Source organism: Mauremys mutica, chromosome 4, assembly GCF_020497125.1.
Source record: "Mauremys mutica isolate MM-2020 ecotype Southern chromosome 4, ASM2049712v1, whole genome shotgun sequence".
NCBI lineage: Eukaryota > Metazoa > Chordata > Testudines > Geoemydidae > Mauremys > Mauremys mutica.
In genome coordinates this window covers 18,128,022-18,145,936 of record NC_059075.1, presented here as the reverse complement: position 1 = coordinate 18,145,936, position 17,915 = coordinate 18,128,022, and the positions used below count along the sequence as shown (strand labels likewise).

The 17,915-nt window shown below is 42.4% G+C and overlaps 1 protein-coding gene across 1 annotated transcript; it reads left to right on the top strand.

Annotated features, from left to right (window-relative positions):
- The first annotated feature begins 767 nt into the window (after window positions 1-767).
- PLD4 (phospholipase D family member 4) lies at window positions 768-17,196 on the top strand. The gene is made up of 12 exons (XM_045012874.1): window positions 768-775; window positions 1,959-2,130; window positions 4,987-5,076; window positions 7,300-7,508; window positions 7,853-8,036; window positions 9,088-9,208; window positions 9,616-9,743; window positions 9,977-10,177; window positions 10,934-11,073; window positions 13,814-13,979; window positions 15,352-15,448; window positions 15,972-17,196. Exons 1-12 carry the CDS (start codon window positions 768-770, stop codon window positions 16,187-16,189), a joined length of 1,734 nt encoding a protein of 577 aa, XP_044868809.1. The 3' UTR covers window positions 16,190-17,196.
- The last annotated feature ends 719 nt before the right edge of the window (window positions 17,197-17,915 follow it).

Below are 17,915 nucleotides of genomic sequence, written 5' to 3'. Positions count from 1 at the left end.
CAGCTACTGTTAAAGTGGGAAAGAGCATGCAGGAGGCTTCTGTCAGCATCTAGTGAGCTTCGTGCATATCCTGGCCCTCGATAAATTATGGGTCACTGCACAAGAGGGACCCTGCCCCATCACTGATGGGAATGGAACAGTAGAGGGCTGGAACCAGGATCTTTTGTCTTCCCCTCTCACCCATGTTCCTTGTGGTGTCATTCGGGTACCACCTACATAGCCCCATAAACCAAATTGAATTGTTTTTTGTGATAATCTAAAATAACTGCAACATCTGTATCTATTAACTCTGGCAATGAAAGCATTTTAACCCAGCAGCTTCTGTTTCACAAACCTCCCATGTCTACCAGTGCAATGTCTTGTAATATATCATCCTTCCCCTGCCCCCAAAATAGGGTTCTAACTTGTTTGTCGGAGGGAGAGTGTGTGTCAGTCCTGGGCTAAAGTGAAGAGAGAGGTTTTTAAAGTGAGAGGGGTTTGCGCTCTGTAGGAGGCAAGTGCGAGAGTCCCAGCTGGTTGCTGCAGGGAGCCCCAGCTGTGAAGGGAGGAGGGGATGGAGAGAAGGCAGTTTAGAAATGCAGAGCTAGCGGAGGAAATGAATGTGAGATCAGACAAATAGGGGGGAGCTAGACCGCAGAGGGCTGAAAAGCAGGAGGGCATATTGCCATCAGAATTGCAGCTGGACAGTGAGCCAACCATGGGGAGGAGAAATGTCTCCATTTCCTGGATTCTGGTGGCAACATCCCAGAGTCCCTGTGGGTTGGTGCATGTGCAGGTAAGAAGATCATTATGGAGAGGATTTTCCAAATGTGACTAGTGCATTTGGAAGCCTCGGCTTGAGAATGCCTCGAAGAGGCCTGAGGGTGCTCAGCACTTTCTGAAAACCAGGCCCCTTTCAGGCGTCTCAAGTGGGCTAGAGATTTTTCCGATCAAGCTCCCTTTCATTGCCAAAAGGGGCAACCCAATTACAGGGTGGTGTCCCGGGCGATCTGGATTTGAAAGGAAGGTTTGCTTTTAACAAACTTCATTGTTGTCTTGTGCAATTTCAGAGTCCTGAATCTTTAGCCTCATGCAGACAGCAGGAATCGCTGCTGCCACCGGCTCCAGTATCATGTTTAATAAATGAGAGAGGATGCTAATAAATGGGCATGATGTAGTGCTAGAGGGGGCCAGAATTAAGCCTGGCATACAGCACTCAGTAGTGGGTGGTGCTACACCAGCCCCTATCGAAATCAATGGAACTTTAGTCATAGACTTCAGTGGGGCCAGGATATCGCCCTGGTATGTAGTCAAAGCAGCGTGGCTGGCTGTTAAATCTGTGCCTTTGGTTCAGCCTCTTTTACCTCTATTGTGATAGAAACACCTAATCTGGGAGGGGAGTGGTGGGCTAGGGGATGGGCCCAATGATAGGGTATGGAAGTCCTGCCTTGACTGCAATGGGGCCAAGATTTTGCCTGGTGTTTTTAAAACCTTTATGCACTAAGGGCTCAATCCTGCAAGATGCAAGCAATTCCTGGGTATACTAAGCCCCCTCAGCACCCACTGAAGTCGATGCAAGTCCAGGGTACTCAGCACACCTTGTTACGTGGCACCTTGCAGGATTGGGCCCTCAGTGCTTGTGCTAAGTGCAATAAGAGTTGATATTATTGAAGTAAACCTGCTGGGACATCTCACGTGGACACTGCATTGAAGAGCTATTACTCCCCCTAACACAGCTTTTCTCTGTAGCCTTTCAGTGCTGATCTAGGATTTGATCCTGCACCACTGAAGCCAGTGGAAATTTTGCCATTTAGTTCAACAGAAGCAGGGCCCTAGGAGCTGTTTGGAAAGCCACTTCAATGCTGATTTACACCAGCTGAGGACTGGGCCCCAGAATCTGAGGTGTCACTCGGATAGGCAGGGCCAGTGACTTGGGATCTCTATCTATTTATGAGCTTTGTGAAACCCCCGCCCTGAAGAGGAAGTTATCTACAGCAAAAAGCAAATGTGGAAGGGGGTAGCGGGGGGGGGGGGGGAGGGGGGCGGACAAATCTGTTGCAGGAGATTTTGTCTGCTGGCTGCCAGAACAGCAGCTGTGAGCCTGAACAAAAGAAGGCAGAGCATTTTCACAGCAGACAGTCTGCCAAGATGGTAAGTACTTTGAACGATTATGCTGTCATCTTGTACTTTTGGGAAACAGGGAGATGAAGGCACCTTACTAATTTGAGGCACATAAAACAGCTTCTATCTGTTTTATCTGGGAGGGTGTTTTATTCTAGAGACTCATCTTTGTAAATGTTTGAAATTTGGAATCTGAAACAGTTCATTTCTCCTGGAGAAAAAAAACTCATCAGAAACCCAGATTGAGGCTCTTTTGTTGCTGTTACTATTTAACAGTCCCTTAATACGACACCATCAAAAGGGATTTTGGAGGGGAAAACCCCCAATCCACCTCTATATGATGCTTAAATGCCCCAACCCGTGTATATCCAGGTAGTCTAGTATTAGCCTTCCGGGTGAAATCCGATAAGCAAAATTGAATAAGACTTTTGTTCTTTGCACTTTAGTCGCTGAAAGTAAGTGACAAAGTCCACCAAAGTCAAATAAAGCTGTTAACGAGTTGTGGTTCCTTATTGGGCTACTACTTCTGCTTTTCTTTTAAGAGTTCTGTTTGATTCCAGAGTGTATTCTTTTGTTGTTGTTGTTGTTTTGTTTTTTCTGTTTTTGAAAATTAAACTTTGGGGCCACATCCTCAGCTTGTATAAGTAGGTACAGTTCGGTTGACTTTAATGCATCAGAGTCAGTGGTACATAGAATTTCCTAATTTGAACAAAATGGGGTTTTTATTCCATGTGCTTTTTATGGCAAGTTGGGAGGCTGTTCATGATAATATGTGAAAGAGAAATGCTGTTGTCCAAACCCATCTTGTAACTGTTACTGGAAAAGAGAAGTGAAACATGTTAATTGCCACTTTCGCAAGTTCTAGATGCTAAGGCATAATGCATCTGTAGGCGCATATAACAGGGCTGCAGTTCTTTCAAGGGATCCTGCTGGCATCAGACAACATGCGTCAGAAAAGGATTTAACATGGGGAGTGGGATGGCACCTCACAGGGCTTTCCTATATCTGAGTTCTCTGATTCCACCAAGTGCACTCAGAATGGAAGGTTTGTTACCAAGCGCTCTAGCCAGAAGCAGCAGCTGCTGGGATTGCTGCACTGGGCGGAGGGGGTAAAATGGGGCCTAGCCTGGGCATCCCCTCTCCCCAGTACCCCATTCCAGACCCAGAACTGTGCAGGGGAAACCCCCCCCCACGCATTTTGGAGAGACTAAGACCCAGGTGGTGCCTTCCGCATGTGCAGCTGCAAAAGCTGCCACAGCAGGGACCTCTGGACATTCAGAGAACCTTCTACAGGTTTGACTGGACTTTCTTTGCCCTGTGCTGACTGGCTGCTTGCGCCAGGTCTCCCGCTCTGTCCCAGCAGGGGCCATGGAGTGCCATTTAAAGTGGAGGGATACATTGCCCTTCCCGCCCCACAACCTGCGTCTGAACCTCTTCTTCCCCTCTCAGGCACGTCACTTACCCCACCATCAGCCTGCCCATCCCTGCCCCCGGGCCAATGAACCCCTACACCCACCTCCTCCCAGGAGCCTGAGCCTTGGGGGACTCTCCCTCCTGTCCCCTCCCAAGAGTCCCTGCCACCCTCACTCCGCTCCTTACCTTACCCCTCCCTGCTGGCGATCCTCGCCCTGGGGTAACAGGTCCCTCCCTCTTCCAGTCCCGTGCCCAGCACTACGAGGACCTGCACGGTTTCAGCAGCTGGCAGGGGAGGGCCAGGCATGCGGCACACTGCCCACTGTGCATGCAGATTGGGACCTAGGTGCCGGATGCAGCGTGCTCCCAGCCGTGACGTGCACAGTCACTCGTTACGAGACCCCCACCCCCCCCACGCACATGACTGCACAGCCAAAGCCCCAGCAGATTACATCTCTTGACTGGCAACCAGCACAAGAATAGAAAACTAAGATAGCAACCTTATTTTCCATGTACCTGCTTAAAAATGGTGAGGCCGTAGCCTGGGCAGTGCCCCTCCCCCAGCTCTGTAGCCTGTGCCTCACAATCTCTTCCCTTCAGCCTCAGTCCGCACCTGCATGCTTACCCTCTTTTCATCTGGCCTGTCCCCCATACCACCCTTTCTTTCAGTGTCCCCTTTCCCTTTTCTTTCCATTTAGGTGACCGCCTCCTAACTAAATCCACATCCCACACAATGTAGTGAAACTAAGATGGCGTTTGCCACCCTCACATGGGTCACTCTATACCCCTTCCACGACCTGGTGTCTGTCTTGTCTATTTAGACCGTAAGCTCTTCAGGGCAGAGGCTGCCAATACTCTGTGTTTGTACAGTGCCTAGCCCAAAGGGGCCCAATTCTTGGTTGGTCTTTAGCCACTACTGTAATAAACATGATTAAAAATAATAATAACCAGTCCCATAGATGGAATCACAGCTTTCCCTCCTGTGCATGTGTGGGCTGTTGTTTATTATCCGTGGTTGTATACAATCTACGAAGCCAACCCCAGTGCACAGGGTAGGGAAGAAGGACAAAATATACAGTGAAAATGTTAGACAATTTAGATTTGAAAAAGATCCACTATCCCCTCTAGCTTCTATACTTTGGCATCATTAGTTGGCTAATTTATTTGTAGGCACCATGATAGAAGTAGGTCTTGAGGAGAGATCTGAAGAATGAGAGGGTCATTTCCATGCAAATTAGCTACAGGGAATGCATTCCATGTGCAAAGACTGGGCCATGTCATCGTGGTATCTAGTAATGTCACCAAAGCTTCATAACACGATGACTGTTCTGTACGCTTGTCATTTCCACAACTCCATAAAGTACAACTGCAGTAGCCTGGTTTTCTGTGCGTAACAGTCTTAATACAAATCTTGCCATAGTACATAATTCAGTTTCTTATTTTTTCCTCTGTACATACGTTTCTGTTTTGCAGATTGGAAACAATGCTTTTAAAAAATCCCTGCTGCTAAATGAGTATTCCTATGTGAAATTAAACTCAAATGATCAAAAAGGCATCAAAGCGGTAGGTATTCAAACACTCCGTGGTGAGTGAATGAGAACTGAGAATACATAGCATTGTATCAAGATCGCTGGGAAAAAATAGCATTTTATTAATAATATTTTTATTATATGGGTTGAGCCTGTTTGCAGCAAAGTCAGTGGCCAAAATCCTCATTGACTTAACCGGGGCCCTGATCGGCCCCATAGTGTGTGACAATATAGAGACCAGTCCTGCAGCCTTTGCTTGTGAGAGTAACGCCCACTCGTGCAAGCAGTGCCATGTACTTCATTGGTGCTCAGATCCGACAGTGACAGCAGGCAAATAGATAAATACACAAATTTAGTGGACCACATCTCCAGCTGGTGTATATCAGCACACCTTCACTGAAGTCAATGGAGCCCTGTCAATTTACCCACCACCTGAGGATCTGGGCCACTGACTTCAGTGAAATTACAGTGGATTTACCCTTTAAAATGCCCCATGTAACACAGAAGATGAAATTCATCTGCAAGGCCGATGTACCACTTGGATACTATTTTAAGGGATTAAGCGATTCATCGAGCCTTGTGTGTGTGTATGTGTCTTAGAATCATAGTCCAGTCCCCTGCACTCATGGCAAAACTAAGTATTATCTAGACTGGGGTGAATGTACTGGGGTGAATGTTCCCCCTGATTTAGTCACCAAGTAACAATCCATTAGAATTATTTTATCCTCCCAAGCTTGCTCCCAGCACTCTGGCATAGGGGTGCTAAGCACAGGTTGTCTTCTATGTGGATTTCTTCCCTTGGAAACCCATATTACAATATAACCCATGTCATTAGCATTCATTCAGGGAAATCCTCACCCTGTTGAAATCAATGGGAATTTTGCAACTGACATCACTGAGAGTGGGAATGGACTGTGAGTCACACCATTTCTTAATTAGATGATCCATCTGTAATCTGTTAACATTACAGGCCAAAATGCTCATTTTAGGTGGGTTTGTTTTATACAGAGGTTCACCCTTCAACTGATGGTAGTGTTGCAAACATTAGAGAGTATCAGAGGGGTAGCCGTGTTAGTCTGGATCTGTAAAAGCAGCAAAGAGTCCTGTGGCACCTTATAGACTAACAGACGTATGGGAGCATGAGCTTTCGTGAGTGAATACCCACTTCGTCGGATGCATTAGAGAATTTACACAAAAATTAAAACCAAACAGAGATTTACACTGTAAGTGGTATTTTAAATGTTTTCTTAGTGTTTAAAATCTAATTGTCTTAATTTCTATTATTTACAATCATTTTTGTTCATTCACATTTACACCTAGGGCTTACCAGGCATTTTCAAATTAATAGGAAAGGAAGGTCCACACCCTGGAGGTTTTAGAGCCCAGAGGTGTTGAGTGCTTTCCACAAGGTGTCAAACATTCCCAGCTCCTAAGAGTTGCAAGAGGTACTCTCTAGAGTTGAAATCAGTGGGAGTTAGGTGCCTAAACACCTTTGAGGGTTTGGACATGACTAGGTAAAAATGATCCTAATATTTATAATTATTGCTCCATTGCTTGATCTCCTTAATATAGGAAAGTCATATAGAGGTCATATGTTGTAAGTTTCATAATGAATGCATGGACTGTACCTGTATATAAGTAAGTCCGCCAGACATTCTGGTTATGAAAGACACAGAAAAAGGGAAACACCAAGCTGTTAGACCAAAATGAAAGCATAAAGAGGAACACTATCGATCTCATGGACTAATGGTTTGCTAAGTTCCACTTTCCAAAGTGACATTTGAGGTATAGAAGTCTAAAAACAAACAATGGCCTGGAACCAAAAAATGGCTTTATGTTTCTGATTTGTATTTATATTTATATTTCTGACTTCTGCAAAACTGCCTGCTTGTTTTTTTCCCAAGTTTGTAAATATACTAATTATGGTTATGACTCGGTATTTCAGGCTGCGTTACAGATGAATATCTGCTATTCTTGTGTTAAAGAAAAATGAAACATGTCAAATAAAGTTTGGGTAAAGAAAAGATTTTTGGTGTATTGGTATAAAATAAAATTTAAAAAGTAAAATCAGCTCCAAGCTCAGAGTCCTTGGTCTGAATGACGTATCTGGTGCAAATGAACTGTTTGATAGTAGCTGAAAGCAGAGTTAACATTCAGGTACTTGTTTGTAAAGTGATAGGTACCCGTTACAGTATTAATGGCTCTTGGAAGGCTTTTCAGCTATGACAAACCATCTCTAACATGAACTCTCTTCTAGGTTCAGTTCATACGAGTGATTTCAATAGTTGGGTTTGTTGTCCTGATGGCTATTTACATCATAAAACCAGTCAACGTAGATTTTCCAAAGGACAAAGAAACCATTATCAGCAGTTACCAGCAGATGGAGGAGCAAGGACTCTTTGGAGAGATCTTGGAAGACAAGATGATTAATGAAGACAATGTCAATAGATGTAATGATTCATGCAAGTAAGCCAGATCTGATGGTTTGGAGAGAGAGAGAGTTAATTAACTGATAGAGAAATAGTCATAATGTTAACAACCTCAAAAGGAGGCAGATAGCAAAGCAACATACTGTAACAGTTTATAAAGCACCACTAATTTGGGAAGATAATTAAACTTTCTGATTACACATCTCATGGGATTACAGAAACTAGAGCCAATAAACACTCTCTGGTCATCTTGCCCAGCCCTTGGGGTTCTAATTTAGAATTGTCCATTACCGCAGATAGAGAGGAATATTCTTCAATGTCCTGCATGGATGACTCTCAGTTCATGAATGTTTGCCTCATGATATGCAATTGCCATTGCAGTTTTGAACTTGTGGAAAGTATTCCTTCTGACATGCCTTATGAGACAAATAGCACCACTGTGAAACCCTTGTACCAAGCATGGATGGGTCTCCTCAACATGGCACAGGAAAGAATTCATGTGGCTTCTTACTACTGGTCTCTCACAGGAGAAGATATACATGTAAATGACTCATCTTCTGAAGAGGTAAGAGAAAAACAGGAATAAACTCACATATGATCCATGGAGCAGTGCACCTATCCGGTCTGGCTCCAGGACCCTCCATTGCCATAGTTTACCCTCATCTTATACCATCCTCTTGGCCTTCAGAGCTTGACATGACAGAGGTGGCTTAGCCCTCTAGCCAAATCACAAGAAAGCCACGCCGTCCAGGATACCAGAGTCCAACCAAACACAAAACCAAAAGAGTCTTCCACCCTGATCTTCCTTTCCAAGAGTCTCTCTTCTCTTCCAAAGCTGCCCTTCCCCTGGGCTCGCTCTGCCCTCTCCTGGCCTCTATTCAGTCTTCATGTGCCTGGCCTTGTTTGCAGGGATCACTGCTTCACCTCACTAGGTGGCAGTGTAGGAGAAACCCTTGCTCACCCTCTTCTATGGGTTTCCAGCCTTCAGAACCCGACACAACAGGGCTTTCCACTATCTCGGCTGCCCTGCCGCTCCTTCTAATGTCCCCTTCCTGTTCTATCTGCCATCCCAGTACTTCTCTCTCCCTCCCTGTGACCCACAAGCTGCTCTTAGCCCTTCCTCCCTCCTATGACCTGCCTATCACATGATTTTGCTCATTTCCTCCACTTGGGAGAAGAGACAGGTGTGGTAGAGGTGCAGCTGAGTCCCTACCTTCTTAAAGGGCCAGCTCATCCTGTTATAATCCCTACTACTTTCATCCTCAAATAAAAATGACTCAGAAAATCAATTCGATGTATCAGCAGCCAATAGTTTGTGTTGCTGTTTGTATTTCATCTTTGAACTGCAGAAATATTTCAGTTCTAATGTTTTCTGTGTTTGGCTGTAAGGACCTTACAGCAAATTATATTAATTGATAGGAAGCAAAGTTGTATTTATAAATTGGATCAAGGTCTTTACTTTGTGTCTTTAGTCCATCTCTAGCTGAAACTCACTTAAAGATTAACATTCCCGTCCTTGTATTGTATGTGTTTCCTTCAAATGAAGTACCTGTTTTTAGAAGGTCCTTGCTGTTCATTGTCACAGTGCAGCATAATGAGTGGTGCATTATATGCAGGGTGAAGATATTCTGAAGAAGTTTGAAAGTTTACTTATGGAGAATGTCTCAGTGTATATTGCAACAAGCCTGCCAACTTTAGCTGTAAATTCAACTGATCTTAAGGTTTTGAAGAAAAAAGGTAACTGTATGTACTTCACAAGGCCTATACAGTTCTGCTGTGTTGTAAACATGGACCCAAGTAAATAATGTTGTAAACAAGGACCCAAGGATCCAATCCAGCTCATGTTTAATTTGCAATCAATGAGACTACTCACATGCTTAAAGTTAAGCATGAATTTAAGTGCTTTGCTGGGTTGGGTCCTTTGTGAATATTGATATACATTTAAGGTACTTTTCTGAAAGTTAAGCTTTAGCTAATATACATATATTATACAAATATTAGAAATCCATACATGTTCTGGTCACCACAAGAATGATACAGATTACACTCCATTTTCATGTTAAGATTAAAATTAAAAACTGTGTTGGGAATTACTTTAGCTAAAACATGTTTGTTTCCCCCCCTTACTCAATATCTTTCCTTAGGGGCTCATGTAAGAAGGGTCAATTTTGGACATTTGACAAAAGGAGTGCTGCATTCCAAATTCTGGATTGTAGATATGAAACACATGTATATTGGCAGTGCAAATATGGACTGGAGGTCATTTTCTCAGGTCAGATGTACTTTATACTGCTAAACATAAACTCACCTCAATACATATGGTAGAGATGAGATCCATGGGATCGGAGCTGTGTGAGAAATTATCATTCACATATTTGATTATAGTTCCCCATGCCAACACATGACAGTAATATAAAATATGGGCACATCAGGAAAACAATGTGGGGTGAAGAAAGCCTTTGAGGTGTAAGAGCGGGTTTTGACATATGTTTACTCTCTCTGCAGGTGAAAGAAGTTGGTGCCGTGATATACAACTGCAGCTGCTTAGCCAATGATCTATGGAAAACGTTCAGAACATACTGGGATCTTGGGCATGCTAATGCCACCGTTCCCTCCCCATGGCCGAGCAATTACTCCACCAAAATTAACAAGTATAGGCCTCTGGACGTGCAGTTTAATGGAACCTTGACAACAGCCTATTTTTCTGTAAGCAGATTTAAAATTAAAATATTTTTTGGTAAACTGCGGCAAACTGTTTGCTGGAAATGTCATATTCTGTATTTTTCTCTTTACTCGGGCTCATTTACGCTCTACTCAGGTTGAGTAGCAACTTATTCCACAATTCAGTGGAATACTGAATTCCCTCCATTCAGTGGGGCTACTCATGGAATAAGGTCCTACGCAACATGAGTAAGGGATATAGAACCAGGCCCTGTATCTTCAGATGAAAACATAGGGACAGATCCTGCCATAGGTCACTCACATTTTGTAGTAACCTACTGCTCAGGTCTTCCCATTCATTTGAAAGAGACTACTTTAGGATTAATGCATTACTCAGTGTGACTAAGAGTGTCAAAATCTGGCCCGTAGTAAATAGTGTGTTGCAATTCTAGCCCATGATGGTTTTTAAACTTTCTTTTACTACCTTATAATGGCTAGTAGATTTGAAATAAAGAATTACTGACCTATTCTATAGGGTTTCTTCCTTATTATATTAGCTAGCTGGTGGGCACATTGATTATATTCTGGGATTTGGGGTCCAGTTTTCGAACCTAAAAATTGTTTACACAGTTCCTGAACCTGTAAATGAATACAGCTTGGGAAATTCTGTATGTGTAATCAAAACTGAGTCGAGGTTAATATAATTCAATCAATTAAAGTTTGTTGAAAGAAAATTTAAATAGTAGGACAGGAACAGAGAAATGTACGATGATCATCAGACTTTGTTTCCCTCCTTTACAGGCCTCTCCTCCTGTGTTTTGCCCAAAGGGTCGTACTCACGACCTCATTTCTATTATTGACATTATAAATGATGCAGAAGAATATGTGTATATCTCAGTCATGGAGTATTTTCCTACAACCCGCTTCAGACACCCAGCAAAGTAAGAGATTAAACCTGGATCAAGCAGTCAACTGTTTTCATAACTAAATGTCCTTTGCTTTTGCAGAAATTTGTTCATACCAAAAATGCAGCATTTCCCCCCCCCCTTAGAAATATTAATATTATTTTTTAAACTCATGGAGTGAACTGAGACTTTGGATATTCTGCAGTTGTTATGCCACTGCAAAGTGTGTGTAAAACACTACCCTTCTGTTTTGGTAGCATTTTACATTGCCTTTGCTCTCACTTCATGAAAATGTATGTAGGGCTGGAAGGGAGCTCAAGAAGTCATGAAGTCCAGCCCCCTGTGCTTAGGTAAGGCCAACTAAACACATCCCCTCCCTGACAGGTGTTTATTCAACCTGTTCTTAAAATCTTTCAATCACGGGGATTCCTCAATCTCCTAGTTGTGCTTAACTACACTTACTGTTAGAAAGTTTACTGGAGTAAATACCTACACAAGCTGAAGAATCAGGCCTTTTCCCTCCAAACTTTACTCAAGGCAAAAGAATAGCAGTTACAAAAACCTAGGGAGATATGTTCAGGGTAAAATTTAAAAAAAAAACGTTGCTCCTCCTGGTATCTCTCAATGGTCTCTGGTCTCCTCTGCTTCCTCCCATTATGTTTGTGGTATTAGATGAAGTTTTTTTACCTTTTCCTCCTACTTTACAAGTACTTCTAAGGGCATTCAGACTCTTCACTGAGGCTGTGAACGCCTGCAGAAGGAGCTATAAAAGAAGGGAAGTAGCAGGCACTATATGGTCAGCTAGTGCTCTGTGGACAACCATCAGATTCTCTCTGGGTTTAGAATTATATAGTGTCTGACCATAAGCTTCACTCTGAGTAATACAGAAGTCTGTGGAGTCATTAGGTGTTTTTAAAAAAGCCTCAAAAACCCTCAACTGCATTTGAATTAGGAAGTTTATATGCAGCCAACCTCTCTGAGTATTTTAAATTATATCTGTATCTAGCACTTCTGGGTTATCTAATCGCTAAAAAAAGTCTGATAGAGATCATATGTAATTACATATGTGTGTGTTGCTTCAAGTCTCCTGTGAGAAACATACTGGGCCCTGTGTTGCCATTTAGTGTATGCATCTATCAACAGTCATATCATGGTACATGTGCTCAGAAATGATCATTGTTCCATAATGAATGCATGACTGTGTGTATTACCTGCAGCCCTAGCCATCTATAGAGAGAGATGGGTTATAGAATCATAGAAATGTAGGGCTGAAAGGGATCTTGAGAGGTCATCTAGTTCAGTCCCCCGCACTGAAGCAGGACCAAGTAAACCTGGACTATTTTTGACCGGTGTTTGTCTAACTTATTCTTAAAACCATTAACGATGGGAGTCCACAACCTCCCTTGGAAGCCTGTTTCAGTGCTTAACTACCCTTTTATTTAGAAAGTTTTTCCTAATATCAAAGTATTATCCAATCACTCACAGAGCAGCTGCCACCTGATGGATAATTTTGCAAATCAGACAGTTCAGAGGAAATTCTGTTCTATGTCATATATTTAATTTTCTGTATTTCTCTTCTCCCATTCTTTTTCACTAAGAATATTTGTATGAAAACAGGCTCTTTTTCCCCTTAGGAGTCCATTTATTAATGCTGTGCATTCTCCATTTGAAGCCTTAATCCCCCGTTTATGTTCTCTATGTTCTCTCCTGATCTGATGCAAATGGACGTTTGAGGGTCCAGGGAATGCAGGATTGAGCCCTTGCACATCTCCACAGCAACCAGCTGTAATGTTACAAACTGTGGCTGATTAGTTCAGGTTGGGCAGAAAGAAGCAGCTGAGGCAGCTGAACTCAGAAGGAACAAAGCTTCTGTTTTCATACCCAGGGGTTAATTAATTGAAAACGGGTAAAACAATGGAGAATAGTCCCTAAACAGAATGTTTTTCCAAGACTTCCAAATATATTATGGCTCATGGACCTAATTCTGAAAACGCATGAGTAGCTCTGTTGCTTTCAGTGGGGTGGGTGTGTGTGTGTGTGTGTGGAGAGAGAGAGAGAGAGAGAGGATCTGAGGAAACAAAGCCCTAGGTCTTTGTTTTATTGGTTAATAATTCCCTTTGGAAGCACTCAGACATCTCCCAGTGGCAGGGGAATAGGTTAAGGAAACTAACCCACCACAGCCTTGCTGGGGAACCTTGGGCAAGTTTCTGTGTGTCAGTTTCCCCATCAGTATAATGGGGCTAATAATGCTCCCCTTCCTGTGTAAAGTGCTTTATAATCTAGGGAGTGAAAGTGCTACATAGGTATTAAGAGTTAATAATTATAAGACATATTCTGCCCTCCATGGAAGTTGTCACCAGCCTTCCCCCACAGCGTGGCTCATACAAGTGCCGGGAAGAACATTAGTCTCTGCACTCAGAGCAGGGTCTTTACTCCTTTGTGGTCTTACAGCATACTAATGGGGGCAGGCAGGGATGGAGAGAAGATGGTGCCATGCCCTTTCCTCCATCTACATTGGCTGATGGAGTGGGACCAGTGTATAGAGTGGGAACAGCCTCTGTGCACATGACATATCCTGGAGGCATTCTGCAAAATGACTCCTGGTTTATCCCCAGGGCTCCCCATTGCCTTTGACTCCAGGCAGTACCTTCAAAGGAATGATCCAGCTCTGCATTATTATTGCTGTGCTTCTTTTGTTATGAGTGTGGTGGGAGATATTTCTTGTCTCAATTTTCTCTGAATGCGTTTTTCTGTTCATTTACTTTCATTCCTATAGATACTGGCCAGACATTGACAATGCTCTGAGACGTGTGGCATTCAACCACAATGTAAAAATCAGGCTTTTGATCAGCTGCTGGCTCCACACTGACCCGTCCATGTTCCATTATTTGCAGTCACTTTGTGCTCTCAGTGATCCACATACCAACATCACCATCGATGTGGTAAGATAAGAAAACTCTTTTGACATAATGGGCCATCCTTTAAAAAAGGCAGTTTTCAAGCAGGCACCACAACTACTTGTGTGTATAAATGTACAGCTGTATACACAAATGCATGTGCATACAAATTTGATTACAGACCTTGCAGCAATAGCCCTTTGAAATTTGGGCCTAGGCAATGTTATTCAACATTATTCTTAACTGAACCCAGCAACCGCTTCCACCAGCACTGGCTTGATTTCAGCAGCTTTCTTGGACATATTATTAGGGTGGAAGACCAGTGAATTATGAAGCATATTTACCAAGGAATGCCACTATATGGATAGCGATTACGTAGTTGCCAAAAGCTTTGGTGGTGCAATGTGATTGCCAGTGATAGATGTAAACTGAATATACAGCCGGACCATCTTAAGGACCTAGCTAAAGACAGAGCCAGCTGGCACTTGACCTGCAATGATTCTATATCCCTGTGGGATTGGTCATGGTGATGATGATATTCTTCTAGGAAGCAATGGCTGTACTTATTTCAAGCCAGTTTGCAATATTAGTGTACATGCAAAGAAATCTACAAAGAGGATAGCTGACTCATTGCAGTCATTGTGGTAATTTAATTGATAAGCTCCAACAACTTTCACAGCATCATCTTTCTGGCATGGCATGGTTAAGAAATTACACTTTGTCTGATTAGTAGCACCACTCACACTTTTATGAATGGGACTCCTTACTAGTGATCTCCCTGCAAATACACCAATGTGGTTACTAGGGTGAAAGCCCTGGCTGTGGGGCGCTCCCAGCTTGGTGCAGGTGGATGGATAGAGGAGAATAACAGAATCAAGATAGATGGATTTTTAGCAGGGAAGATAACAAACAATGGCTTGAAATGTAATTTTTAATTAAAGTAAAAAAAATTGTAAGGCACTGTTGCTCTTTGCAATACCAGTCTCTGTCTGGGATCAGCCCATTCAACTGTACAGTAATGCTCAACAATCAATGATGAATGCAGAATAGTAAGACTATTAAACAGCTGTCTAAAACTGTATTTAGCTGTCTTTACTGTAATATGATAGCTCTTTACAGATGGAACGTTGTGAAGTACATATTATACTTATCTGATCACGCTGTCTTACCCAGTTTTGCTCACAGTGGGAGTCACCTGTTTGTCCAAGTTAGTTTTCTTGACTAATAGCAAAATCTGTTTTATAAACCATCTAAAGCCAGAGCTTTTGAAAATATTGTTCTATTCTATTCTATTTTATTCTATTCTATTCTATATAGACTTTTATTTGAAAACAAAGAAAGTTTGCAGCATCCAATAATATAATCTATGCTTCACTCCAGTAATTCTACGTATGCTTTGTAATTATTTTCCATCCAGAAAATCTTCATTGTTCCAGTTCTGAATCACACAAACATCCCTTTCGGGAGAGTGAACCACAACAAATATATGGTCACTGATAAAGTGGCATATATTGGTAAGCGTCCTATTTTGAATATGTATAGTTTCAGACATGATCAGAACTACAGGGTTGGGCAGAGTTGAAATGGCATTGGGTGTTATGTCAAATGTTAGCTAAATTTACCATGAAGGGTGCCCGAATCCAAACTTTGTGTCTTGCTCCTATTTCTATAATGGGTACTTTCAGTGCATCTGTGCCACAACCTCCATTGTATTAGACTCCTAAAGAGCCTCCAGCTGACACTTAAAGTTGCTCGTCTATATTGGAGCCCTCAAATGAGAAACAGCTGGCCTGATTTTCAAAGATGCTGATGACTTGCAGCTCCCATTGAGTTTAATGGCATTTGTGGTTGTACCACATTTCTGAAAATCAGTCCACTTATATTTAGGTGCCTTAAATATGTATTGAAGAGTCTAACATTAGGCCCCAGGCTTGAAATTTCATCCAATGTCACGTCTCCCATTTGCCCCTCTGTCCAACAAAATATTTGAAATAAAATTGTTCTTCCTTGTTAACCATCAATGTTTCTATCCTGTAGGAACTTCCAATTGGTCAAAAGATTACTTTAGTAATACAGCTGGAGTTGGGCTGATTGTCAACCAGACTTCAACAGATCCTCAAAGAAAGAAGCCAGTTATACAGGAACAATTAAAAAATCTTTTTGAACGAGACTGGAATTCCAAATATTCAGTAAATATGGAAGATCTACATGGGCAGAAAGACTGTGCCTGGGAAGAGGGATTAAGTTACTTATAAAGTTCAACATTTTTTTTCTATTTGAAATGTAATATACACGAAATACATAGTTTATTTTTATTATGTGTCAAAAAAATCATTTCCTACTGGTATGGCCCACTACTTAATGTTCTGGGAGCACAGTTCAATATACCTGTATAATCAAATAATTTTTGGCAGTTAATATGTGAAATATTTGTATATTTGTCCGGGACAGCATTAGGCATGGACCACATAAGCAGCAACCCAGGGCACAATAAGGACCAGATTTAATCACCTAAAGATGCAGATTCATAGATTACAAGGTCAGAAGGGACCATTGTGATCATCTAGTCTGACCTCCTGTATCACACAAGCTTCCCCAGAATAATTTCTAGAGTAGATGTTTCAGAAAAATATCCAGTCTTTATTTTATTTTAAAATTGTTAGTGATGGAGAATCCCCCATGACCCAAGACCCGGGTCTTCAGTGGCGGAAGGGAAGGACCTGCCACCGAATTGCCGCCACAGAATGAAGCAGCACGGTAGAGCTGCCTCCGAAGTGCCACCGATCGAGGCTTTTTCATTTTTTCTTTTTTTTTCTTCGCCGCTTGGGGTGGCAAAAAAGCTGGGGCTGGCCTGCTCTTTAGTGAACCTTTATCAATTTATCTTCACCAGAACTGAACACAATATTCCAGCAGCGGTCACACTGCTGCCAAACATATAGGTAAAATAACCTCCTTACTCCTACTTTAGCTTCTCCTGTTTATGCATCTCAGGCTCGCATTAGCTCTTTAGCTTCAGTGTTACACTGGGAGCTCATGTTCAGCTGATTATCCACCATGACCCTCAAATCTTTTTCAGAGTCACTGCTTCCCAGGACAGAGTGCCCTATTGTATAAGTATGGCCTTCACTCTTAGTTCCTAGATTTAGCCATATTAAAATACATATTGTTTGCTTACACCCTGTGATAAATGAAGTGGGGTGGGGGTAGCCCCCTGTTATGGACACCCAGCCAGCCAGTTAGCTATAAAATCCCTCTTAGTAGTTGTTCTCTACTTGCTTTACCTGTAAAGGGTTAAAACGTCTCCCTGCATAGGTAAAAGGAAGGGAGTGGGCACCTGACCAAAAGAGCCAATGGGAGGGCTAGAACTTTTTAAAATTGGGAAAAAACTTCACCTTTGTCTGTCTGTGCTGTTCTCCGGAGAGAGGGAACAAGGTAGCAACTATGCTTTAAGAAGCTTTGAGTTAGGTATGAAAAATCATTTGGATCATACCTCGAAACTCCTCATTTGAAACCCCCAGGTATGTAAGTAGATCAGGAAATGTCTAGGAAGATGCGATCAGGTTTATCTCCTTTTATTTCTTTATGGCTTGTGGACTCCTCTGTGCTAACTCCAGATGCTTTTGTTTTGCTTGTAACCTTTAAGCTGGACCTCAAGAAAACCATTCTTGATGCTTAATTCTTGTATTTGCTCTTTTTAAACCTAGCAATAGCCTAAGTTTTCAGGTGTATTTTCTTTCTTTTTGTTTTTAATAAAATTTACCTTTTTTAAGAACAGGATTGAATTTTTTTGTGTCCTAAGAGGTTTGTGCACAGGTTGTTTAATTAGCTGGTGGCAACAGCTGATTTCCTTTGTTTTTTCTTTCTCGGCTCTTCCCCAGGGTATGTGTGTGTGAAAGGGCTTGAGGGTACCCCACAGGAAGGAATTCCCAAGTGTGCCCTCCTGGGTTCTCAAAGGGGTTTTGCACTTGGCAGCATCTACCC